General features: G+C 38.7%; 1 protein-coding gene across 1 annotated transcript in view; it reads left to right on the forward strand.

Moving 5' to 3' along the window:
- Positions 1-668: 668 nt before the first annotated feature.
- LOC149153416 (triacylglycerol lipase-like protein) overlaps positions 669-27,924 on the forward strand; it is a 63,905-nt gene continuing 36,649 nt past the window's right edge. The window contains exons 1-2 of the mRNA XM_089440068.1: positions 669-993; positions 1,175-1,247. Coding sequence (XP_089296194.1) covers positions 874-993; positions 1,175-1,247 — 193 coding nt within the window. The 5' untranslated portion in view covers positions 669-873. The remainder of the gene's footprint in view (positions 994-1,174; positions 1,248-27,924) is intronic.

Genomic DNA, 27,924 nt, shown 5'->3' on the forward strand with positions numbered 1-27,924 from the left:
CCTTATTCTCCTTCTTCTTTTAATAATATTTTCTTCTTCCGAAAACCATGAATAATAACCAAAAACTATAAGTCACTTGATTTTTCCTCAAATAACTTTTTACCACTTTTATTTAATTATTAGTTATTTATTCTGATAACCCTTTTATTTTTTTTGGTCAATAACCCATGAAATCCATTTAGGCTATGGAAGTCTTTAATGCTCGTGGAAATGGGAAAAGACATTAGATTAATAAACATTTTTTTTTAAACATAAATAACAATTAGGGTAAATTGGAAATTTTGAATGATTTTTACCTATAAACAATTTTGTCCCTACAAACAAGCCTCTAGACACGGTGGTCAACTAAATAAACATTTCAAAAGTCTTAAGTGTCAAACATCCACCACCTATAATAAAAAACAAAGAAAATATTTAAATATTGAAATCTAAAATCAAACGTAATAGGAAAATATAAACCAAATATAATTCAATAATCAAAACTCTACCAATTACAATCGCCATTAAAAAAAATATAAAATTACGGTCAACTTAATAACCACAATTCTAAACTTTACCATGACTTTAATTTTACAATGACCCCATATGGAAGCATATTGGTCCAATGGACAAACCTGCCTGGAGACAACCTGGATAGAGTTATAACAATGCCCCCATTTTAAGGAAATCGTAATTAATGGCTGCAAGTTTGTTTAATAATGATCACAAATCTAAAAGATCTACCTAGGGTAAGATGACAATTTTCATTCATGGGACGCAATTCAAGTGCATGAGGCTCGGCTTTAGAGAATCGTGTTATATTTTTGCCATGGCACTTGTCTTTATGAAAAAGAAATGAGATTGTTATGCAAGGGAGCGAATTCAAAGTGAAAAATGCAGCGACTCAGAAGCTCTGCTCCCTCTATGATACGCAGATCCTTTGGAATTCCAGAACTGAAGCGCAAAACTTCCAATACATGGGCTGCTGTTCAGGACACCTTTTATTCTACGAAGGTATTTCAGTTATATTTCATTCGCTGAAACACCCATTGCCCCACCCATCTCTTCTTCTTCTATCGCTCCATACTCGTCTATACCCTCACGGAAAGTGATTCATTCCTTGGTGTACTCTCTGGAATTGAATTGAATGAACTGAAGTCATGTGAATTGTATACACTTTCCATTTGCTCTGCAGGATGTATTCGAGAGGCACCGTGTGGTATTCACCATTGGAACATCCATTGCTTCTGTAGCAACTGCATGGGCAGGTACGCTTTCCTTTTATATATGTTTCTTCCTCACAATCTCAGACAAACAGGATGTTAATAGATGAATTGCCCGTCAGTTTTCGGTCAAACTTTCCCTAAAGTTGAGATAAACCTGAGTAAGCCAATTGTCAGATCAGTCGTCAGTTAAAATTTTTTCAATTGTGAATTAGATTAATCACTTGTAATACCTCTATTCTGTTTTACCTGGACATTCACATAACAAATCCCGAAACTCTATGTCGTCACATAAACTACAATGAAACTGAGACACAATTCTAATAGTTTTCGTTGGATTGATTTATTTAGCAGTATCTATGCAGTTTAAACTGGAAAAATGTGTGAAGAGTGTCCTGTAGAATTCGAAAAGGGTCTGACAGAAAGCCAAGGCCGTTGATCAGAACCAAAAACTGATTTTGATTTTGCCGTGACAAAGCTTAAGATTGAAACATAATTCAATGCTTATGTGGCAACTAGGTTGTCACCATGATGTGAAGGACTTACACTGGTCTTCTATGAACTTTTTATCATCACAGTCTAGTTGCTTACAATTTCTCTAGCAGGGGTCATGTGACCTAGAGCACTTTCCGACTCACCCTCCCAGAAAGTATCAAATATAAGCTTTTCAAAGGTGTGGATGGGGTGAATGGTAAAAACTTAAGCTGCACAGGTACAGATATTGGTTTGGATATGGATACAGTGCATGGAATAGATACACCATTTTTTTAGAAAGTCAAGGTATGATACAATGCTCTCTCACACACATTCAAATAAATAACTAGACTGAGACATAAAATTTTTAATATGCCATTTATAAGATTCAAATTTAGAAATAAAGCCAAAAGGAGAGTTATTATTAAGGGAGGACCAAACCCTTTATTGTAAAATTGATTTGCAAGGAATCAGGGTTAGCATTTTTTCCCTCTGTTTTAGTGGTTTAGTGATCAAAATGTCTCCTGAAACAACTACTCAAGTTTTAAAAATCCTAAAACACCACTGAAACTTGAAATGTTTCAGCCACGTTCTAGATGCATTTTGTACATGGATCCATTTCTTAAACGTTTCTAGCACCTGAATTCTGGTAATATAGGTAAAAACTCATTAGTCTACCTCTACATACTTTGAAGAGTGTATCAGCCCCACCCTTGCAGGCTTGAAGTGAAAAGAGAAAGTTCACATAATTTAAATTTGATCAACATTAAAGTAACCTAAATCTACACATATTTTTATGATATCAATCTTATTCAATATAGTTTGTTCCTTTGGGTGTTTTTTGGTTGAGTCCATGTGAAAATTTCAAGCCCTAGGCCATCAATGCTGATTTTTCATGATCTTATAATACAATAATTACTTTCCAATGATATCTTAATATATTCATCTTATTTCACATTTATAATTAAGCAAGTATACATAGAAAATCTCAACTACATTGCAGTAATGACAGTAGGATCATGAAGAGACAACCAAACACAAGAGACACAAAATTTTACCCTAGAAAAACCCTAACTAGGGAAAAGCCCAACAATCTTTTCTTAAGAGAAATTGATCAATTCTTCAAAAGTACACTTCGAGTTTCATAAGACAGCCCACGAAATCCTAAGGCTTGACCAACTTTTTTTCCATGAACAGATTTATAGGGCTTGACCAGACTTTTCTCCCATGAACAACATTCTCTTCAAGGTCTTGGTCCTTCTTCTCTATTTGCAGCCCTCTCTTAACTTCATGTCTTCGGTCTTGAGACCTCATATAACAACATTCTAAGGCTTCAGCCCTCCTCAGACCCAAAATTGAGGCCCCTAGCCTCCTCTAGGGCTTTGACCCTCTTAGAATAGATACACAAACAAGGTCACAATGCATGTGTGAACAAACCAGAATTTTTCCTTTTTCGCATGTGTGATTAGACTAAAAAATCTTCCTCTTCACATGTGTGAACAGAACAAGAGATGAACCAAATTGTTTTTCCAAGTGGGAGGTCGAATGACAAATATAGTGGATTAAGATTGCCCAAGAGCTGTGTCTTTTGGCTGGGTTGACTTGTACATTTGGAGCCTCCACGAAGATTTAAATTTAAAATTAAATTTAATTTTCCCTCCAATTAATTTTCTTTTCAAGGCCGACTTGTGTAGTGAAGAATACCAACCGCAGCTACCAAATTTCAACACTCCCTCTTAGCCAGGGATGTTGAGAAATCTAGGGCAGTGATTAGGTTAGGGTTAATTAAATGATTTCTCTTTAGATTGACAATTTCTTGTGATATTATTTTTATTAGTGTTCTTTCCATTATCAAGACAAATGCCAAAAACAAATGAAGATCACGAACACGAAAGAGGAACACTAGATGTAGGCGCTTAGCCAAGGAAAAACCCCGGAAGGGGAAAATTCAGTCAAACTCTTCCAATAGTAGATTCAAATCAAGTTGAGATGAACATGACCCTTATTACCTAGACCAAGAACACCTTCCATCCATCAAGTGAGCCTTATTCAGAGATCACACATATGCTAGTCCATTTCTTCATAAGTAGTAGTACATCAAGATGCTCGTCCTTCTTTACATTTATGTAACTTTGGTTTCCAACGTTCATATAGAATTTTGGTACTATGATCCTAGAGAACTTCAATCCTGCAATCATCTGATATTTTGGTCTTGTAGTCACATAAAATTTCAGCCTTGTAGTTTCATGAAGCTTCGGTCCTACAATAACATGATGTTTAGTCCCGTAGTCACCCAATACTTTGCTGTCCTATATATGGTCCAAATTATCTTGATAACCCAAACTTCGCTGTCTTGTAAAGCACTTAACTTCATTGTCTGTAATCCATCCAAACTTCTTGACTTCTTAGCCATTGGGGTCGAATTCACTTGGGTATATATAGTTGTTTTTGCTTGTATATTGAGCCAACATGAATAATAGGAGAAGCCGACTTGTAGAAGGTGAAGTTGGAACCAATTTAGAAGAGCTTGAGGCTGACTTGATGGATGGAGGGTTTGACATGACAAAATAAATTTCTTTCTTTGACACCATGAACCCAAGAAGGGTTTCTTACATAATAAATTTGACTTTGACTCAACAAAAATCCTAGAGCACTCAATGGGTGCTTTGACCTATTGACCATTGACCCAAGCATGAAACCCATGCTTTAATAAGTCAATAAAATTTTTCCTTTTATAAATAATCTTTCTTTTCTTTCTTTTCATAAATACATGACTCAAATACAATTATGAAGACCGACACTAGTTACATTCTTCAACAAGGGAGGTATTCACCTTGACTTCCTCAGAGGTACATTTTGTTGAAAAATTTCTCCATCCCAAGAAAAGATTGAATGACCTAGCTGTTAGACTCCGTCTCAACATGAGATTGATTCTTCTTCAAAACAGGGTTTTGAAGAAGAAATCATTAATGTTGCTTTTCAGATTGTGTAATTTATGCTCCAGCTCTTCAAAAGGCAGCAGCGACTTCAAGCTCCTGTCCCTACACAAGCCAAAAGAATGTCAGATCTATAGAGAGATACTTCAGCGGGCACTGACAAAATGGAAGGATATTGATGTTTTACGTGATAGTTTTCCCTATTTTCTTTCGGCTAATACAAAGACTGCACTATTGGATGCCATACATTCCACTGGAGGCAGGGAAGTCAGCAATGAGATATGGTCTACTGCATGCTTCAGGCATAAATTTCATGGTTCTGCCAGCGTGAAGGTATGGTGCAAAAATGTGTCCGTTCTTGGTGCTCACTCTTCACATCGGGGTGTATTGAAGGAATTCTTTAATCATGACTGTAGTTGCCCTGTGGGTGAACCTGCTGGAACTGTATTACAATTGATTGCTCCAATAAATAATTTTTGTAGGCAAATTGAATCAATGTGGGTAGATCGGTCTTCTATGATATGGAAAAATAAAAGAGATACACTTACAAAAGATGCCAGAGAATTAACATATGCTGTGGAAGAACATGCTACCAAGAAAGAACGTGGATGGAACTTGGTGCGAATAAAGATGCTAGTGGGCATTTTGTTCGTCGTATCTTTTCAAGCAAAGACCTTAGTGTTGTCCTTGTTGGCATTCTACAGGTGACAGACTTCAGTGTTGTGGTTGAAGGTTTTTGTGGGCTTTGCTGTTCACTAGATACAATGGATTATGTTCAACCATTTTCATGTGCAAGAGTCATTGATGGATTTGTTTCTAAACGCAAGCTTTCTTCGGTAACATATTATGTTCATTTTTACTTGAAGAAGGCAATTAGTTTCAATGTGCCTAGATGGCCTGTAGCTTGTTTAAATAAAACTATTGATATCAAAAGGCAAGAAGTACAAGAGGGACAGATATTCTGGATAATTTTGGTGACACATAAATATGTCATTAAAGGTAAGGTAGGTGTTGAGAAGTCAGATTGGAATGCACATAGTTCTTTTGCTGAAGCTGTTGTCCTTCCATATAGAATTGTCACAGAAGATAGAAAACCTAGTAGTCATAACAGAAGTCCTGTAAAAGACAAAACTAGGAAAAAACTGGAAGGTGACATCTTCACAGATATTAACACAAACTATTCTTTTGAGGAATCCAAATGTTCGAACACATGGGGAAAAAGGGTGGATACAAAGAGATTTGATAATACAAATGTGAAGTGCATGTGCAGTATTTCAACTCCAAACAGCTGTGATGGTGATGGGATTCAAGATCACCCCTCAAGTTATTTTCATAAGGAGCATTTATATACAGAAAATGTTTTGCTTCATGGCAACCTTTTCATGCTAATTAATTGTCTCGAAGTCAAAAGTAAGTCCTTCTGGAATTTGGTTGTCAAAGTTTGAGCTATTATCAATTACTGCAGATTGGAGATTATTATCTGATTCAATGCCAAGCTGAAGATTGCTCTTCGGACTCACTCATGGGTTTTCCCTTTTTGAAGAATAGTAGAATTGTGGTGTCATCTCACAACCCTATTTGGAGTCTCTCAGTTGTTTCTTACCATTGGATAGGAAAACAAATTGGGCATCAAAACCCCATTATTTCTGCAAATGAGTACAATACACCACTTTGACATTGCAGTTATGTGACATGAATGAACCTACTAATATTATTAACTATGGCAAAAAGGAAAGATGCATGTTGCTGCTGTGGAATGCTGCTATAGCCTTCTGAATGTCATCCACAGCCTTTGGATTCCCCTGGATGGTGAATTCGATGACTATATTGTGAACCCCACGCTTAGTGGCTATCAGTCTCTTCACACAGCAATGCAAGGACCTGATGGATCACCTTTGGAAGTTCAGATTCGCACACAGTATATGCATGAATATGCTGAGTATGGACATGCGGCACACTGGCTTTATAAAGAACCTGGAAGTGCGGGAAGAGGAATCTCCCCCCCCATCTGATAAAAATGTCATATCATTTCAAAGTGAAACTGTTGGCATTGGAGGGAAATTTATAAGCCATGAAACAAAGCAGTATGTCAATAAGGAAACAAATCTTAGTGTGGAGGATAGCCGTTTATGTGCTGCAGTGATTCTGAGGCAGGATGGGAAGCTTATGCAAAGCTTTACAAAAAGGTATCGAACGAATGGTGGTTTGAACCTGGGCAAGCTATCATTGACCAGAGCGTCATTTCATGGACCGACTAGAGGTTCTTGTTGCACCTTCAAGCACAGAAGAGGATAAGAAAATGCTGAAGCATGTTTATGTGGGGTAGATATTTTCAGTTCTCGCTTCGAATGAAACATTTAAAGCAACAGGACTTGAAAAGAAAACAAAGCGAAAGCAACTCAGTTTTGTAAAGAAGCCTTCACTGGCTAATCAGCTGTGGCAATGATCATTTTTCTTGTCTTTTGGATATTCGCCAATTAGAAACTGGGGCTTTCCTGGGAGAGTTGAAACACCCACGTGTTGTGAGCTCTACTTATTTTTCGGCAACAACTGGCAGTAAAATCATAACTACCCGCCCAGCTAACCGGATACGTGTATAGGATTCTATCTTTGGTGATGTGCGCTGTACAAGCCATGAGATCGTTGATAGTTATGATTTTAATGGTCGCTTGGCTTGCTTTCGTGCTGAATGAGATCCAAAGTCCGAGTGCCTTGCAGTGATTGGTTGTTGCATAAATGATAATTTCGAGTGGCATCACTCTGCATATAAATGGACAGCGAAAGATTCTATCTTTGGTGATCTCCTATTTTCAAGACCCCAGTTAGTGATTTAAAGGTAGCTGCGGCCCCAACAGTTATTCCAGGTGCCAATCATCAGCGGATTTAGAGCAGATTTAGAGGAAGAGGGACGCTGCATTATTTTAGGATGATGTAACTCTCCTTTCTAATTTTAATAATTGTAGTGGAAATAGCGCAGAGGTCTTGGGGTCGATCTGTTTTCCCCCAACTATTTTTTTTATTTCATTTTTGGTAATGTGACTAAAACTGCGCCCAGCTTTTTTATTTAATGTATTAAAAATTCATTTGTAAGGGAGTTTTTTTTTTTAGAGTGAGAGAGGGGAGAGAGTTTTTCTGAGCGCTGGGAGCTGCTGGAGAAGCAGAGAGTTTTATAATGTACAGTTTTCTGCAGAGAATTTAATGGAATTTCACAGCTCTGTTTGCCGAGATTCATGTGGTATGTTGATTTAGCATAGTTTTTCCCTTTGTCTCATATGTAATCAGTTATATTCCATTTCATTTCATGACCTTTCAAGCTGAACAAATGAAGTGATTAGGTAGGAATTCATAGTATTATATGCTCCTCCTATAAATTTGTTCGCATTCGATGTTTTCTACTGTTAAGGAGGATTCGGAGTTATTGTCTGCCCTCCTTTAACTCCTCACCAGTCTTGCCATCCCGTTTGAAACCAGATTTGGTGTTAAATTGCATGCCTACCTTGCCTTAGTTCATAACCTGTGTAGTCATTATATTTTTCTGTTTGAAGCTGTAATTTTGCCCATGTAGCCCAGAAAAGCCCCGCCATTCCATTAAAAAACCCCAAAAATCATTAAATCCAAACCCCCTATCAATTTACTAGCCTAATATCTTTGATTCTAATTGGTCAGCCTAATTATATTATAAGATCTATCAAATCTGACCAGAGAGAGCCTTCTCATACCTCGTAGGGCTAGCTACGAGGTGAAATGGTTTGATGTAGCCTTGAAGGTTTACCTTTTCAGCCTGAGGTGAAATCTCAAGCGCTAACACTAGCTATGTTGATGTATCCATCCACTACATGTGGAAAGCATCCTGCATCAACATCATGCAAAGGGATCTAGTCACCCACTAGACACATACCCTTTGCAAATGGATCTAGTCACCCACTAGCCAAAACCCATGGCAATATGGTTAGAACCTTCTGATTAGGGTCAACAAGACTTTTTGGGTCATTAGCTCAACAAGCCATCACTTGGAGTCATATTAGGAACCCCCTGACAAATGGTGAAACCTTGGGCCCATTTACCACTCCCACATGTCGTCACATGCTATTGAATGGTAAAACACTTGCCTGATGCTATAAGGCACTCACTCAACCACTAGCCAAATAACCATTGGCAATATGGTCAGGTAACCCCTAACCGGGGGAGCACTCTAGGCCTTGATGCTATCTATGCCACTCTCCTTAGCCACATTACATGGCTCCCTGTCAATACCCGTGACCTAGAGGGAATCTTTGCTCCTTGATGCCATAACATCAATACTCCCTTTAACCAAGGGAAGCATTCTCAGCCACTCCAAGCTTGTCCTTGAAGTGTACAAACTTCATCCTGGAACAGAGGTTTTGTGAGAATGTCAACAACCTTCTTGTCCATAGAAATACATTGGAGCCTCGCTGCTCCCTTTTGTACCATGTCCCATATGTAGTGGTACCATGTGCTTCGACCTGTCATCACGATCGTCTCTTGCACCTTACCAAACAATCTTGCTAGTAGCTTCCGAAGCCACACTGTTTCATAACTCGCCAAACGAGCAGCAATGTACTCAACTTCTACAGTGCCGACAGATGTTTGCTTCCTGCTCATCCAAGATATAAACTAAATCATCATCTTGATGTGATCTTCCTGTCTTTTTCACTTTTTACCCAATCAGAACCTGTATATCCCAGTAGCTGTACTTCATCATTTGAGAGATATCTCAATCCATAACTGACTGTACCATGCTGGTACCTCAACACATGTTGTGCCACATGCCTTGGCTCAACCATAAACTGACAGGGTTCCTTCACTAGATTCATCACCACAGTTGCTTTTCGGTCACCCTGATTGGGTGCTTCCTTTGACATTGAACTAGATCCTACTGTGGCAATCTTGGTTGCTCCCTCTACCACTTACCTTCTTTAGTTTGGTTATCATGGGAGTGGCCATGGACTAGCTGTCCATCATCTCAAATCTCTGAAGGATCATAATAATATGCTTCCTTTGACCAAGGAAGATACACCTTGCTTCTGCCACATTTCTAGTCCTAAGAAGTAATGTATCCAACCAAGATCCTTCATCTCGAACTCAGAGGTCAACTCCCTCTGACATTGAAGCAGTGCTTGACTGTTCCCTCTATCACAAAAGCAAATCCTCCTGCCACTGCGACTCCCTCTATCAGTGAGTCCTACTCTCGTCAAAAACAAGTCATATAATAACAAGATCAACCAAGACTCATCAGATATCCATCAATCTAAGAATACCATGCCTGAGGTCCATACAAAGCTTTCTTCAGTCTGCAGACATGAGATTCCTTCTCATGTACCTCAAAGCCCTGAAGTAGTTCTAACTTCTATGTACACTTCTTCCTCAATTACTCCATTGAGGAAAGCAGTCTTTACATCCATCTAATGTAACCTCCAACAAAAGCAATAGAAATAATAGTTCTAACAGAAGTGTACCTGACAACTGGAGCAAGTGTCTCCTCATAGTCCTCTCCCTCTTTCTGGGAGAATCCTCACGAATCTCGCTTTGTACTTCTCTATGTTTCCATCTACCATATACTTGATCTTGTAGATCCACTTGGAAGTCACCATTGACTTCTCTTCGGCACAATTTCTTCCATCATAACATCCCTCAAACTTGCTGGCCTACCTACTCCCTCTGAACTAGGAGCTCTTCTGGTCATCTGGCATGGTTCTAGATGTTAGTACAATTTCTCCCTCTTGAACACAAATCACTCTAGCTGAGTTTATGCTTGATCTTGGGAGAAATCCTCTTGCCACAATTTTGCTTTGTTCTTCCCAATGCTTCCATCTGCTGCTAGAGCCTTGGCAGCCTTCACGATGTATCTGCAACCCTCATTAGGAGGTCATGGAAGAAACGATTATAATGAAGCAAAAGATACAAAGACAAGAGGTTGACCAAAAATAAAGTAATAATCATCAAGGAATAAAGATATGAAGTGTATGTTGCAGGAAATGTTGCCCTGGAGTGCGTTTCAGCCCGGAAATGGAAACAAAATGCGGAAACGCGTTTGGTACAGGCCTGAAATGTGTTTCAGGCCGTACGAGAAAGTTTCACGAGGCTGAAACGCAACCAGTACGACCTCAAACTCGTTTCAAGCCCGTATAGCCGTGTTTTCGGCAAAAAAGTATGATTTTTCTTTTCTTTTTTCATTTTAACTTTTTTATTTGGCGATTAAAATAATGTGTGGATGTTTCTAGATGTCTCTCGCAAGTTATAAAAAGATTCTTGCCTCATTCTCTCATCACACGAAATGAGCAAGTCATTTCACTTTGAAAGGGGCGATTTTAGAAAGGAGAAAATAGGAAGAGAGCAATGGTTTATGAAGGTTGTTTTTGGATATTACTACTTTCATTCTGTGATCATTCATGAATAAATGTGATGTTAGTATGTTTCATCATCATGTGTAATTGATAGACTTATAGTTTATGCAATGACATTGGACAATGTAATCATAATGTTATAATGTATCATGTATGACTATGATTTATGAATTTATGATTTCACATAACATTTCTTAAATGGCCACACACACACACACACACACACACACATGTATCGCGTTTCGTCGTTTCCAAAATTTGGGGGGGTCACGTTACATACTCGTACCTGTTTCCCTGTATCGTGCAACTTAGTATGAAGTACTCATCTTTTGAGAAGAAGGGGATATGACAACTCCCTGTAGATCCTTACCTTCTTGCAGAAATCATAGAAATCCATCTCCAAACTCATCCTCCTCGTCCTCGTCATCAACTACTAATGCATGTTGCTTGCCTTTCCTTCCAGAATTGTATCAGCGAGGGTTTCTTCATTCTTGAGTTATCCAGCCACACTAAGAAGGCTCAACAATAGGTTAGTATCAATAGCAAGTCTACCCTTGGATACTGTCACTGTTAAACCCTAGCAGCACCAGGCCTCAATCATCATCATCAAAATATACATGGTATCAATATACAAGCCTTGCACACAGAGCCAACACTATTTGCTCACAATTAGATTGCTCTTGTCAAACCAATACAACATAATACTTTCTTAATCCTCTGCAGTAACAGCATATACAAGTCTCATGCCTGAAACCCTACCAACATACAAATGCCATCATACCAGCTTAGTCATGCATGCTAATGCTGCTTAACATAAATAATAGACCCTAGCAATGCCACACACTCAAAAGCTCTGAAAAACCTCTGCCATATACCAAACAGCATGAATCAAGTAAAGGCACCCTAGCACCAACAACATATCTTAGCCAACAATCTTAAGCTATATAAATCTTCAAACATAACATTAGCATACTTTAGCCCATAGCTCAATGTTTAGCAACCATACTTTATCCTCTGCAACACTTGGTCTACGCACAAACTAACCTGCAATATAAACAACAAAACTCAATGCTCAACGCAATACCAATGTGTTGATCATTATGATTGGTCCCTAGTCCTGCAAACTCTAGATCTGAAGGTTCCACGCATTATTCATTTGATCTGTCATTAAATCTGCACAACTTTACAATTTGTTTTCTATCCATGCACAGTTGAAACTCATTGTTTCACACACTCTTGAAGGCAATTTATAGGTACAACGATGTTTGTCCACATGTGATCTGTTCGCTGCTTACATGGACGTATACTTGGCAATATCTTCGTGGCACAACTCCTAGGAAGTGGGATCCTTTGTCATATATTGCCACACATATGAACAGTCAACAAACCATAGAATCTGAATTCCGCCAAATGTTGGCCTTTGTTATCGAACCAACGCCAAATTTTTGTCAATAGGGTTGCACTAAGTGTTTTCCAACAAAGTTATGCTATATTTTCCTTCATGAAATCTAATCCGAATGGAACTGTAATCATAACCGAAAGGTTTTTTTTTTTCTCTCCAAAGACGAAACTATGCAGCATGTAACAAGTCCCTCCATGTGACCTTAGCCGACACACTCGTCCAATGTGATGTTCGTTTATATATATTAATTTTGCTACGTGTTCACAAACCTTCTACAGACTATAACAGAACAATGAGAAATTCATTGTATCACTGTTATTCTGATTAATTAATTAACAATGTTCTGACCGCATAGACAAAACTCACTTGCACTCTTTTATTATTGAGACTTCATCAGATTGTAATTCACCATGCGTTCCCTTAATTACAGGCTGTTGCTACACCAAATGGCAATCGACTAATACAGAAGCCATCGAATGCGGATTGTATCAGATCGACCTTTCATATTCATCAGAACAATATAAACCATTCTACATTAACATCTCGAAGTTGTGTCCAAAACTTAGGTTCCTGCGACCAATTGAGAGACAAAATGAATAACAAAAGTTCCAATACCATTGAAATGTCGCTATTGCCTCTTAACACATAGAACCCTTGGCCTTACAAACAGGGGTTTCAAAAACTCGACTTCTGTTCTTGGACTGGCTTCAATGGTTGTTCATTAACTCGCTCTAATACCATGTTGATTTTTCATGATCTTCTAATTTGATAATTACTTTTCAATGATATCTTAATTTATTCATCTTATGTCACATTCATCACTAAGCAATTATACATAGAAAATCTCAACTACAATGCAGTAATGGTAGTAGGATCATGAAGAGACAACCAAACACAAGAGACACATTTTTACTCTAGGAAAATTCTAAATAGGGAAAAACCCATAAATATTTTTTGGGAGAAATTGATTAGTTCTTCAAAAGTACAATCCGAGTTTCATAAGATAGTTTGGGAACTCCTAGGGCTTGACCAACCCTTTTTCCATGAACAGATTTCTAGGGCTTGACCAACCCTTCTCCCATGAACAACATTCTCTTCAAGGTCTCGGTCCTTCTCTGTCTGCGGCCCTCTCTTAACTTCATGCCTTCAATCTTGAGGCCTCCTGTAACAACATTCTACAACTTTGGCCCCCAGACCTAAAACTGAGGTTCTCGGCTTCCTCTAGGGCTTTGGCCCTCTTAGAACAAATACACAAACAAGGTCACAATTCATGTGTGGACAGACTAGAAATCCTCCTCCACATTGTGATTAGGCTTAGAAATCCTCCTCTTCATATGTGTGAACAGAGCAAGAGATGATCTGAATTGTTTCTCCAAGTGGGAGGTCGAATGGCAATATATAGTGGATTACGATTGCCCAAAAGGTGTGTCTTTTGGCTGGGCTGACTTGTACATTTGGAGCGTACATGAAGATTAAATTTAAAATTAAATTTAATTTTCCATCAAATTAATTTTCTTTTCAAGCCCAACTTGTGTAGTGAAGAACACTGATTGCAACTACCAAATTTCAACAACCAATGCCCTTACGATCTCAATCAAACAAGTAGATTGCTAAATTTAATTAATAATGAATATAAATTTCAGACCATAGCTTCAATCATACAATAGTTAGAAATTAAATATTTGAAGTATCAAAAATTTATTTCAAACATACACAGTTAATTACTCCTTCAAAACAACTTTTCGTTCCTTTGAAAAACTTACAAGGAAATCTCCACATGTTTCCCATGAAAACAACATTGCATAGATACCAAAAACACCTTGAACTTGAGCAGAACAATTTGTTGAGGGAGTATGGATGTTGTATGGTTGTATGAATGACTGTAAGAATTGTACGACCTGTTCGTACAGATTCTATATACACCTATATGGTCTGTTTGTATGATTGTATGGCCTTTGCTCATATGACTATGTAGATCTGTGCTGTAGCTTGTTGAAAATTGTAGCAAGAATGGGTTCCTTGTTTTGTACCTTAATTCAAGGAGCCTCAACGAGTTTCTCCTTGAGCATGCACGAGTTCCTATGAGTTAGGAGCTAATTCCTAAAAAGTAGGACAAGTTCCTATAATTTAGGAATCAGACCCAAAAAATTAGGACGAGTTAGGTTGCAGTTAACTGATGTGTTGAAATTGAAAGTCGAGCTCTTGATTTTCTAGTGTGAATTGATTGAGGAAAAACACAAGTGATTGAGTTTCAAGTGGTTGACTTGAAATAGGACGAGTTGCATGAGCAGTTAACTCATGCTAACTCAATCAATCACAAAATCATTCCTTAATTAGAAAATTCACTAATTTTAGCCATCCGAATTGCTTTAAAAGGAGGAATGAAAGCACAATCTATTTATTATCTTGTGAGCACAAGTTGGTGAGACAAGATAATAGAGCTCATGGGTTTGTGAGCAGGTTGCATAGGTTTGTGTGTGTGAGCTTGTGAGAGAAAGAGTGTGCAAGAGAAGCTTGTGCACAGGTTGGTAGAGGGCAGCAGAGATCAACAATCTTGCAAAGGTTTCAAGCTTAGATCAAGTAGGAAAGACAAGTGTGTCTTTCAGATTGAAACAGTTGTATTTTGTAAGAGATCGATTGCTCAATTTTTTGCTATAGAAAAATTCTCAATAATAAGTAGAGGGTTTTCCCAGTTGGGTTCCCTAGACAATTCTGTGTTATCGATTTGTGTAATTGTACTTTTATTTTTGTTCCTATTCCACTGCATCTAATAGAGAAATTGTGTGTTTATGTGAGAAGAAATTTTATTTCAGATTGCTCATATTAGCAAATCAAAATTTCGTGGATTTTCTACTTAGCTTGTTGAAAGTTGCATGGATTCACCTATGTGTCAATCCCACTCTCTCTCTTTCTTTCTTGGTTGCTGAACCTGCTCAATTGCTTATGTCTATTGAAAGCCTCTGCCTTGCCTTGTCTTTATAGTTTCAATGAAGAATCTATTTTTAAGATTACTCCTAGTTTATGTCACGCATGAGATACAATTTTAGACTTGTTGAAAAGTAGCGAAGGAAAAGATTCCTTGATTTGTGCCTTAATTTAAGGAATCGATTTAGTGATCTTAATCATGCATGAGTTCCAGTGATCCGAACGAGTTCAAGAAGCAGTTTGACTAGTGCGAGTTTGTAGAGGACCGAGTTATTTGTTTTCTAGTGTGAGTTAAATTGGGAATTGAATGTTCAAGTGGAGTTAGCCTCCTAAATTTTAGGAGGATCCAGTTAACTAATTGTATTGACTTCTGTTTACTAGAAAAGGTCTAGTTCGACTTCTTAATTTAGAAACTCACTAACAATAGCCAAATCAAAGTGCTTATAAGGAGATCGAAGGCACACTTTGTATTCATTATTCTTGAGCACGAGTTTGTGAGCAAGAGAGCTTGTGGAGGAACGAGCCAAGGGTTTTCTTCTTGTGTGAGTTATTGTGGAGAGCATTTTCTCTTTGGAGTGCGCATAGAAATAAGGAAATTCCCTATTTAATAGGAGCTGAACAAGCGCTAGGAAATATGAGGTTATTTTCTAAGGATTTGCGCTAGGAAATTGGAGCCTCTAGCGCGCACAAAAGGAGGAAGAAGATCAGGGATCAAGCATGAGTTTTAGGCCTAGGACAGCCAAGAGAATCATTGTATTTTCAAATTGAAACAAGCTTGTATTAGTATTAGATATATTGCTCAATTTTCCTCAATAAAATTCTGAAGCAAACGACAGTTTTCCCAGTTGGGTTACCCTAGAAAATTGTGTGCTCTATTGTGTGGATTTGTGCAATTTATTTCTATTCTATTCCGCTGCTATTTGGTAGAGAAATTTTGTGTTTGTATGAAAAGAAATTCTATTTCACATTGTTCATATTAGCAGATCATAATTTCGTTGATTTTCTACAAGACTCAATTCCTAAGTATAAAACTTTCACCTTTTTTACTAAAGAGAATTACAAAATAGAATTATTTTTCAAAAATTACTTTTCGAAAATATCTCGAATTGCTTCTCACATGTTTTCACTAAACCTGTGTGGAAGTTTCTATTCAAGTTATAATCCTTAACTGTTAAAATTGGCAACTAGGGCCAAACTCCATGTGGGTCTTCTTATTCATGGCAGTTGATATTTTTCTTGGATTCCTCTCGTCGAGAGGTGTAGGATTGATCTAAAGATCATCCGATTCCGACAAGTATTCATGGAGATATGAATTTATTTGTGTTATGTGACAATTCGTCAAGGTCGGCCAGCAACCAAATTACCCCCACTTGTCCTCCACGTTTTAGTATAAATAGAGGTGCCTTGCAAGTCATTTTAGACACACCTCTTGTGATCTCTTCCTCTCCACTTGTCTTTGGGTTTTGGTGGGAGGAGAGATCTTAAGATGTTACGCTGCCCTAGATCCTAACGCTGTCATGAAGAGAGAGCCCTCAACGCAGTCATGACCTTAACACTGTTATGAAGGAGGCCTCCTCAACGCAGCAGGAGAAGCCTAAACGTTGGTCTATAAGAGACCTATTCGCTGTTCTAGAAAGGCTTCCATACACAGTCCTAATGAGAGGATATACCCTAGCCCGTAGATAATAATGAGGGCTCTTCGCTGTCAAGGAAGGAGCTATATAAACGCTGTCCTAATAGAGGATGATCATCACATTGATAAATTACATAAAGTCTCGGTGATGATCACAGTGATATAGAGGGTAGTGCTCTCCTCCTCGGTGGTGCATATCTCAACGAAAGGAAGCACGATGATTATCTTTTGATGGAAGAAAGGGATCTCCGAATCCTACACTAGCCCTAACAGTCTCGGCATAACTGTGATAGAATCTTGAATATATCATAGTGAGATTCGGACCTGTATGTATGCATCTCGGTGATCTCATAATAAGACACAGTGTTAATTTATGGTATGTTCTATGCTTAGAGCAGTTTACTTCATGTTTATGTGATTGCTAAACAGTGGCTAATAAGAAGAAGTGAGGTAAACTGCTCTAAGCATAGAACATACCATAAATTAACATGGTACCAGAGCTGAGGTGAAGACAAAGCCCAAGCAAGAGAAAGAGCAAGAGCAATCACCGAAGGCTGTTAAAGCAATCTCAAAGACTTCATGGGGTCCTCATCACACTTCCCAGCTGAAGACAAGCTCTGTGAGAAGTCTGACTATCACAGATGGAAGATGTCTCTCGATCTGACATTAGAAGAGTAGGAAGTGTTGGACCATGTCAGAGGCAGAATCGTTGAGCCTCCATCAAATGCATCTGCTGTTGCCAGGAACAAATGGACTAGGGGAGAAATCAAAGCAAAGATCATTCGTGACTCTATCGACAAATGCCTGGTGGCCTATGTTTCCAACTGACCACCTCCAAGGAAATCTACGATAGACTGGTAAGCTTATTTAAAGTCAATGATGCAAATCAAGTTTTGTACCTTAGAAATAAGCTAAAGGAAATTAAGAAGGGCAAAGATGAGAGTATGCAATCATATTTCTTAAGGATCACCGAGATCAAGAATGATCTCCTATTAATTGGGGAAGTCATTCCTGACAGGGAAATGACCATCACAACTCTCGGAGGGCTCCCATCTAAATGGTATATATTCAGGACCACTCTTCTCAACAATAATGTAATCCCAGGATTTGAGGAATTGATGGCAAGATGCATTCAAGAAGAAACTAGGATGGAAGAGCAGGAAATCCCTGCAGTTAGAGGCAATCCCGCTGCATTCTCCTCCCATGCTAAAAGGAGAAACAATTCTGGGGCTAAATCCAAAGGAAAGGCTGGACTGAAGGGTGGAAGAAAAGGACGATGTTACAAGTGCAACAAAATGGGCCACTATGCGAGGGAGTGCCCTGATAAAAGGGAATCACATCATGACGATGATCAAAATCACTCCTGAGGCAATCAAAGGAATGGCAAGTTCAATGGCAAAGGAAAGAGGAATGCCGAAAATCAAGGAAGTGGTCAACCCTCCAAGAAGGCAAGAAACTCCAGGTATGAATCTAACATTGTTAACAATAAGCAAGATGAATATTATCTACCAGCGGCCCTCTCTACTACTGCTCCCCTGGACTCGCTAGGAAATTGGCTTATTGATAGTGGTGCCTCAAGGCACTTCACTAGTTACAAAGAAGCTCTCTCTAATTTGATAGAGAAGGAGACCAACCTGGAAATTATTCTTGGGGACAACTCCAAATATCCAGTGAAAGGCGTAGGAAATGTTACTCTCCAATTGAATCAGGGTAATACAATTCATTTGCAAGAAGTCCTATATGTACCTGATCTAAAAAAGAACCTGGTGTCCATTTCGGCAATGGAAGACAAAGGCTACAAGGTGGCCTTCATCGATGGCAAGGTACGTGTATGGAAAAAGAATTTTAAAGATGCTTTCACTCTTGGGTTTCGAGTTGATTCATTATATTAGGTCGGAGGAAGTTTGTTGGGTGTCATGTCTTGTGACACATCCCTTCAGTCCGAACTATGGCATCAGAGGTTTGCTCACCTTCATTATAAATCTCTACCCGATGTGAGACAAATGGTGACAGGGATGCCCGAGTTCAAAGTAGAGCAAGAAGGTGTATGTCCGGGATGTGCCGAAGGAAAGCTCAAAAGGGGACCATTCCCCTCAAGCCATAGCAAGACCTCCAATATATTGTAGTTGGTTCACTCAGACATATCTGGTATGATGCCTGTGAACTCCTTGGGAGGATATTTATATTACCTCACTTTTACAGATGACTATTCTCGCAAGACTTGGATATACTTCTTGAAAAAGAAGGATGAAGTGTTCTCCTGGTTTCGTCACTTCAAAGCCTTGATCGAGAATCAAACTGAAAAGAAAATCAAGATCTTAAGGACTGATAATGGGACTGAGTATGAATCCAATGAGTTCCATGAATTTTGCAAAGAGGCTGGCATTAAGAGGGAGATTACAACACCATATACTCCTGAGGAGAATGGTGTGGCGAAAAGGAAGAATCGTACGATTGTGGAAGTTGTCTGTGCTATGCTCCACGATTAAAGACTTTCGAAGTTTCTATGGGCCGAAGCTGCGAATATTGCCGTATATGTGCAAAACCGATGCCCTCATCAAGCATTGGGTTCCAAGACTCTTGAAGAGATGTTCACTGGTAAGAAACTTGATGTATCTCATTTTAGAATTTTTGGAAGTCCTGTATATTTTCATGTGCCGAAAGAGAAAAGGAATAAATTGGGTGCATCTGGAAAGAAAGGAATCTTTGTGGGCTATAGTGAAAATACTAAGGGCTATAGAATCTATGTGGCTGGTCAAAGGGAAGTCGAGATTAGCCATGATGTCACCTTTGACGAAGATATGGCTCTTAGCAAAGTTGACAATCTTCCTACTCTAAGGGAATCTAAAGAAGCCAACACCAGGAAACCGGAGGAAAAGGAAGATGAGACGATGCCCGATGTGGAAGAACCTATGGATCCTATTGATCCCCCTCCGCAAGAGCCTTCCTCTTCTAGGAAGAGGCCTTCATGGCTGAGGGGGACACTTGATGATGCTGAAGGACACATTGCACCCAGGGGGACTTTCTGGGAAAGTAAGAAGCCGGCCAGGTATCAGGGATACTTGACCATCATGAGCACGATCATCCAAAATGAACCTTCATCATTGCAGAAGCCGTCAAGCATCAAGTATGGAAGGATGCTATGACTGAGGAATATGAGTCCATCATGAAAAACGATGTCTAGGATGTGGTCCCCAAACCCCAGGACAAAGCAGTTGTCACTTCGAAATGGATTTACAAGATAAAGCATGGAGTTGATGGAAGTGCTGAAAAGTACAAGGCTCGTTTTGTCGCTCGTGGCTTCTCTTAGAAGGAAGGCATAGACTATGACGAGATATTTGCACCTGTTGCTTGATACACCACCATCCGCTCGATCATAGCCCTTGCTGCTTCGCAAGGATGGAACCTACATCAGATGGATGTCAAGACCGCATTCTTGCATGGTTCGATCAAAGAGGAAGTCTATGTGGAACAACCCGAAGGATTTGAGATTCATGATCAGGAATCTCACATGTGCAGGTTGAAGAAAGCCCTCTATGGGCTGAAGCAAGCACCTCGAGCGTGGTATGAGAGGATCGATAGCTACTTGATGAAGCTGGGATTCACTAGGAGTGAAGCTGACCCTAACCTTTACTTTAAGGTTGAAGATGACAAACCTCTCATATTGGTGCTGTACGTTGACGACCTCTTTCTGACAGGTGCAGACCCTCTCATTCACAAATGTAAGAGGGAGTTGGCTTCTGAGTTTGAGATGAAGGACCTAGGATTGATGCACTATTTCCTGTAAAGACTGTACTAAGTTAAAGAGTCATTACCGAAACTGTAAAGGTTACTGAAACTGTGAAACTGTATTAATAGATTTGATGAAGTACTTACCTGGTTTGCTACGGATGTTGTGATGGGGATGCTTCAGAACTGCTCCAGCGCTCTCGTTACCGAATGACCAAAAACCACCCAGCCAAACCGAATATACCTAGATACTCGATCCAGTATGCTTCTCAACCGATGCATACCGTTCCCCCGTGCCCAGAAACTTCAAAACAAGCAAGGCTCAATAGTTCCGAATTATAACCAGTATGTATAAATTTCCTCTCCTTCCTCCTCCAACAACAACCGAATCAGTTTTTCCCCCTTACAACAAACACCATCTCAGGCAAAGAACCCCCCTTATGAAATCCTCCTTCCTCCCTTTAAATAGCAGAGGTCCCTCCCTCTCTACGCATCTGCTCACCGCCTTTATGAAAGGATAAGATTTTTGTTAGGCGGTGATTGCTTTGTCATGATCTTTGCCTTTAATTGAATCAGATCCTCACAACATCGAATGGTGTCACTTTAATCATGTCAGTAGGTACTTTTATTTATTAATTAGTATAAGACCATGATGATTTTAATTATTACATATTATTTTATGTTTTATAAAATATCAAGTTTAATCATAAGGTTTATGGGTTTAGTTTTATTAGTATACATTTTGGGTTATATGTAAACATATGAATAAACTCAACTATATTTCTTACTGAGTGTATATTTCTTCTATTTACGAGAATTAGGTATTTAATTAATACCTTTGATAATTAATTCATTTATCTTATATTTAGACATTCTCCATGAATAGTCGATATAAGGTCGATATATATATATATATATATATATATATATATATATACTAGTGCAATGTATAGGATGTATGCATATGTAGCTATCATATGCATGCCTCACATGCATGCTAATATTGCTATGATGTTCGTGATTTGAGATGGCTTGTTACATACACCCCTCCTTAAAAAAACTTCGTTCCGAAGTTAAGGGTTTATAAAGTATATTGATAATTCCTTTAGGGTATGTAAGGATTGTATTATGTGATTGAATTTTCATTTATGATCGTGAGGACACTTTAAAATTTGTGATTTTGAACGTTGATAGATTTCTAATTTTAATGGTCATGCCTTGCCCAAACCAAGTTCCCAAGCTATTCTAAAATCATCCTATCCTTCCTAATCTCTTCCGCTCCCATCCTATCCGTCCTCTACTGGAGTATGCCATGGCGTCAGCTATACTGACCTAACCATGCATAAACTCTAAGGATGGCAGCGTCGACTATATCGACCTGATTTCCCAGTAGGCATCCGGCAATCATCATCACACGTCTAGGGGAGCGTGACTCGCACAATCCTCCCATGACCCCAGGTTTTAGAGGATAAACGGTGGGCAACACCTCCACCCCTCCCAGTAGAATCAGGGTTAATACCCTATCATGGAATCTCTTTGAGCCTTAATTGTTCTGAAGTTTCTGTCATCACGTGGTCATTTTGGTAACGGATTTGATCTGCAATCATAAACACTTGTCCATGCATTTATAAGATGTGCATTAATATTTTCAAAAACACATAGCTTATGTATATTTCATACATGTTATCAAAAGTATAACATACTTTGCCATAATCTATTCATGTCATTGGCTTTCTTATTAAAATATAATCATCCTTTCGTGTATTGTTTGTGCATAAAACTTATGACTTTAGATTGCTAACTGACACTTGATATTTGATCTTACGAGCACATATCGTTATGTTTCAAACATTCATTGATCTGTATGTGTTTGCTCCAGTAACAACTAGCTGGGTTATTGTCTTACTTGGTAACAAAATGCATCATATGGATAGTCATTAGCAAAGACAAATCTCAATTCTTCTTTTTACAATAACGTTATTTGGTGTGTTCTTCTATATATAAACTGTTTGAAATACCTAGCTCACAGTATGGTATGCAACACATTTGGGAAACATATTTTGAACTCAACATTTCCTTTAACAATAATACACCGAACATTGCTCTATGTTTAAATGGTAGTACTCTTTCAATACCTTGGCCCTTTAGGTTGAATTTATGCTCATGGAACCTTTGCTCAGGTTGTATTCATCACTTATAAGAATTGCTAAATTAGGTCTGAATGTTGCGTATGCATCCGTTCCTATTGGCTGATTCACTATCAAGGAGTTGCTATCCATGCCAAATGAACTATTGTTTCCAGATCTTTTGCCAGAGCACATTCCAGGGTCCGAACTTAAGTTCTATGCATTATACCAGTTATTTATATGCCTTTATATAAATGAGTTAATGACTGTTGCAATTCTGAGTTAGTTCCTCATCACACGGTGTTTAATAGTAGTGTATTCCTTGTTTGAATAATTGTGAATGGTATATATAACCACTTGAGCTCAATTGTCTGGTTCTGTTATCATTTAACTGGAAATATAGTGGAAAATTGTTCACCTACAGCTAACAGATAATAACTGATGTGCAAAAAGGGATCACTGTAGCCTTCACACAAACTCAGAAATTTATTAGAAATTAAGAGAATATACAGGAGGGAATCCTACCTCTTTTACTGTGGTATTGATAATAATATGGCTAAATTATGTATAACAGCTGGGGTAATTTTGAGTAAGGAAGATATTATATGTGACTCTTTAGAGGCCTCATTTGACTGTTATTTGCCCACTGTATATATATATTTTCTGAAGTAATAACTATTAAGAAAACACCTACAGGAGTTTTCATACAACTTGAAGAAAGGTCTCATAGAAGAACCTTATACAAACTCAATTATCACAGAGGAATATCTACGTGTTTGACAGGTACAGAGGAGTGAGTCCCCTAGTATTTATAAAGGAGGATGACTAAACATTAAAATGAATATCTAGAAGATTGTAAGAATATAACATCATTACCAATTGTTTGTTGTAGGAGCATAAATAATAATAAAAACGAATCCATTCAAGCAAAATTTACAAATACAAGAGACTAATAATAATTAAAAGAATAATATCAAAATATTCAAGAAAGTACTTATCTCTAGAGAATACGTCAACTCCTTTTCGTTCAACTCTTCAAGGAGTTAATCTCGTCCATATTATCATCATCAGGAAGTCCATATCATCAAGGAATTCACAGCATCAAGGAGTCCATATCATTATCGACCTCCATTTTTTTTTATCAAATCTGTGGACCAATCCTTCCTCCACAATAGAGTCTTGACATCAGATATACTTTTGAGAGAATTCAGTTCCCATATTTGGTTCAATCTTAGTATTGCCCATCCATAGTTCTTCAAATATCTTTACAGCTTGAAACATAAGCCTCTTCCTCATTCCTTTGGTCAGCTCCTTGCAGTGCATCCAAAAGATTTAGTAGATATATCAGTCCATGACATAATATCTCTCAAAGTTCAATAAGAATGGTTAGGTTCTTTACTGAGTCTCGATCATGAGAACATAGCTCAGAAATGGCTCATATCTCGACTTCATAACATAGATATGAAGGCAATTTTTGAACTTTAGAGAAATTTAAATAATAAGTCTCATTCCTAATGGCTCCAATCCTCAGTTTCCTTGAATGGAAACAAGTTTCCTTCTTCTCATCAATGTCACAGAGATATGGAGGCAAGGCCAACACTAGAAATACAAGCCTCAAATGGTATGCCTTCTTCTTCATATGATGATATGCAGAAATAAAGTGACCTTAGTTCCTTTGTTATCATCAAAACTTCACTTACTTCGTATTATAAACTCAGATCTCGATTTGAACCTAGAATATGAACAATGCACCTTCAGAATTTAAGTCAAATCGATACATCAAAACTGTAGCAGAGTGATAAGATGCTATTTTGATATCTAGAATGCGGTTAGCAATGCGTTCTTTGCCTCGGAGCTATCATACTAGTGAAAAAGCCGACTTCAATTAGTAGTTCGATCATTTCTCCGAGGGGCATTAGATCATACGTTGTATCCACCAGATCAATCTCACCAATAGACTCTGTCTCCCTCTCACCAGATCGATCTGCCTTCTATGTTCATCTTTCCATCCTTCAGTTCCTGTAGACTGCCGAACAGCTCGGTGATCAAAGATTTCCAGGTGCCTCCGAAAACGTATAGCTGCAATCCTCATGGCCTACGTTTCTGGAAAAGCTATTTGTAACTGTAACCAGGCCATTGAAAAAGAGTGCATGATTTGCTCTCTCCAGAAGACTAAGCTTCAATCTTGTAGAAGGAACAAGTTGAAATTGGAAGTAATCCCCTTGTAGAATTATCACTCAGTTGAGCCTTTGACTTCCATTCCATTGCTTGTGTGAGTATAAGGGCCTGGACCCAATAACTGAGTAAGGAATTTGTAAGCTTGAAAGAGATGATTCAATAAAAAATGACTGAACATGGGTACGAAATAATATTGCAAAGCTACACCACGTAGCTAAGTTGATGTTCACAAGTCTCTGAATCTCATATGCAATGAAGTTTGCTTCCTCAACAGGTCTCCGTAATTTCTGAATGCAAATAGGCTCCCCAGGAGGCTTCATGGGAACAAGATTCAAGACCTTTGTTGATGCCATTTGCCAATTGTTTGGATCATTTCCTAAGAGTGCTGATGCAGCCTTCAGAATATTACTTGGGGAACGATAATTTCTGATTAGCTTAAAAGTGATGATTTGAGGAAAATCACGGTCTAAAGCATACTGCATGAGAGCAGCATCTGCACCACGCCATCCATAAATAGCCTGATCTGTGTCACCAACAACAAAAAGGCTTGAATTTCTAATTGAGAAAAGACGAACAAGCTCATACTGTATTCCAACGATATCTTGAAATTCATCCACCAATACATGTCTCCATTTGTTCCGACATTCCCGTCCTGTAGTATGTGTGGATTGTTGTGCAAGAGACGAACTACCAGGTACATAAGATCATCAAAATCTGCAGCATTGGATCTCCTAAGCTCAAGCTCATATATCTCTGCCATCTTGAAAGCAAATGCATCAAGTGAATCTGGGGTCAGGGGTAAATCTCTTCTATTTTTTTCTTGCTATAAATGCTCGCATATTGTATAGTCTGGCCCTTCTTATAATATGTAACAACTCTTTCACAGCATCTGATGGAACTGTCTTCCTCTTGTTTTGTTCAGGCTTCTTTTTATTGTACCTTGCCAGAAAGTCCAGTAGCGCTAATCTTGCAGGTGCATTCTCCGCCAGAAAATTACATCGAGAAAGACCTTCACAGTTTGCAATCTGAGACCTTTGCATAACACTTTCATCCAAAATTTGAGCAGCGATCCTTTCCAAGTCTGCATCATCATTAAAACATTCCCTTCCAATAGATACATTCATTACATCAGAAGTGTCTAGTGCCTCCTGAAGAATCCTTTTCACAACTTGTTGTGAGTTATTCTCATCATAGATTATGTAATTACCATTCGAACTATAATCCTTGCACAGACACTATGAATAGTCCCAACTTGAAACATCCTCATCGAGCAGGTTATTAAGCCTTTCACAAAGTTCCTGAGCCGCTTTGTTTGTGAAGGTTACACACAGTATGTTACAAGGTGGCGCCTTAAATTGGCCTATCATATGCGCAATTCGATGGGTCAAGACTCTGGTCTTGCCGGAACCAGGGCCAGCTACAACCCTCACATACGCCGCATCCGCCTCGACCGCAGCAAGCTGCTCCTCATTCAAACCCCACCTCTGCTTCGCTACAACATCCGTCGCTTGAACAGAAGAAGTTGTTGATGCCGATAGAAATGCAGGCCCTCTTGGTGCTACTGCTCCTCTCGAGCTTACCCTCGTCTTCTTTGACTGGACTGCTGATAATGCACCTTCGGCTGAAAACACCCCCACACTGCCTCCTCCAACAGTTTGTGCACCATTTGACACCTTGACCGTGCAAGAGCATTGACGTCTCCATTGCCAAATTAGTCGTATTAATTGTTTCTTGCCCAATTTTAGGACGCAGAGAGAGCCTGGACGAAACGACGAAGTCGTGGAAACCATAATCTCTTTAATTAATGTAAAAGGGAACTGCTATGGTCCAATGGAGATTCTATTGCAGTCATAGCCGCTGTTTTGCATTTCTCTTCGGGCAGGGCAGAGAAGAGTTGCTCCTTCTTCTCGGTTAGCAATTATGGCGATTCTCAGCCGAACGAATTTAAATTATTTAATTTAAATTGTTGAAATTCAATACAATAATTAAATATAACTGGATATATATATATATATATATATATATATATATATATATATTTATTTATTTTTTTTTAAATAATGAAATCCTATACCTTTAAAAGTATAATCTCTAACCGCTCATCCTGTTTATTAATGGAATATCGGCGTATAATGGCTCATAAGAGCCCACGGGGCATGTAATTCTTTACGCGTCAAATAAACTACCAAACTCACGCCTTAATTTAACACGCAATCGTTTAGCTAGGCAGGTGTCGAATATCATGCCTGTGTTATTAATGGTGGCCTTCAGGTGTTGCGAGATCGAAATCCCGAAGCCCCTTTTCTGGTGTAATTACTTTCAAATCATCCACAGATTGTGCCATTATCGACTCAGAAGCACCTCTTTGTTTAGATTCAACTGTTCTCAAACCATTCCCACTTTCAGACTGCATTACCCTCAAACTGTCCATTGTCCTTATGTTTTCCATCACATCACGAACGCCAGATTTGGGTGCTGCAATGTTTTATCATCGATCTCTTGACTTGTCTCGTTCTCTTCGTTTCCATTGTTTACCATGCTATTACTGCCTTGTTCGAAGGGAACATTTAGCGGCGTATCAATAAGATGAATTTTTCCATGTCCATGGGATGCCACAACCTCCGTTTCTACTCCGCCCAGATCTTTCTCAATCCATTCATGCTGACTTTGGGGCAGCTCCTGCTCCGCTCCAGATGCAGCATGGGTTCCATCTAAAGTACTTTGCAAGGTTTGCTGCACATCAACAGCCTTGTCACCTCCATCCATAGCTCACTCAGTTACCACATTTGCTGATTCGAGATATTTACCCAACTTCTTGGTTCGAAATATGGACGAACTTTGCTGGGATTAGTCAATTTTCAATAAATTCATTTTTTTATAATTCATTGTGGTCTGGCTTGTGACTGTGATTTTTTTACAGATCCCACCGTTGCAGTAGAGGCTCGTTATAAAGT

This window comes from Pinus tabuliformis, chromosome 9 (genome assembly GCF_031772625.1).
Source record: "Pinus tabuliformis cultivar Carrire ecotype Pingquan chromosome 9, CPIR1, whole genome shotgun sequence".
NCBI lineage: Eukaryota > Viridiplantae > Streptophyta > Pinopsida > Pinales > Pinaceae > Pinus > Pinus tabuliformis.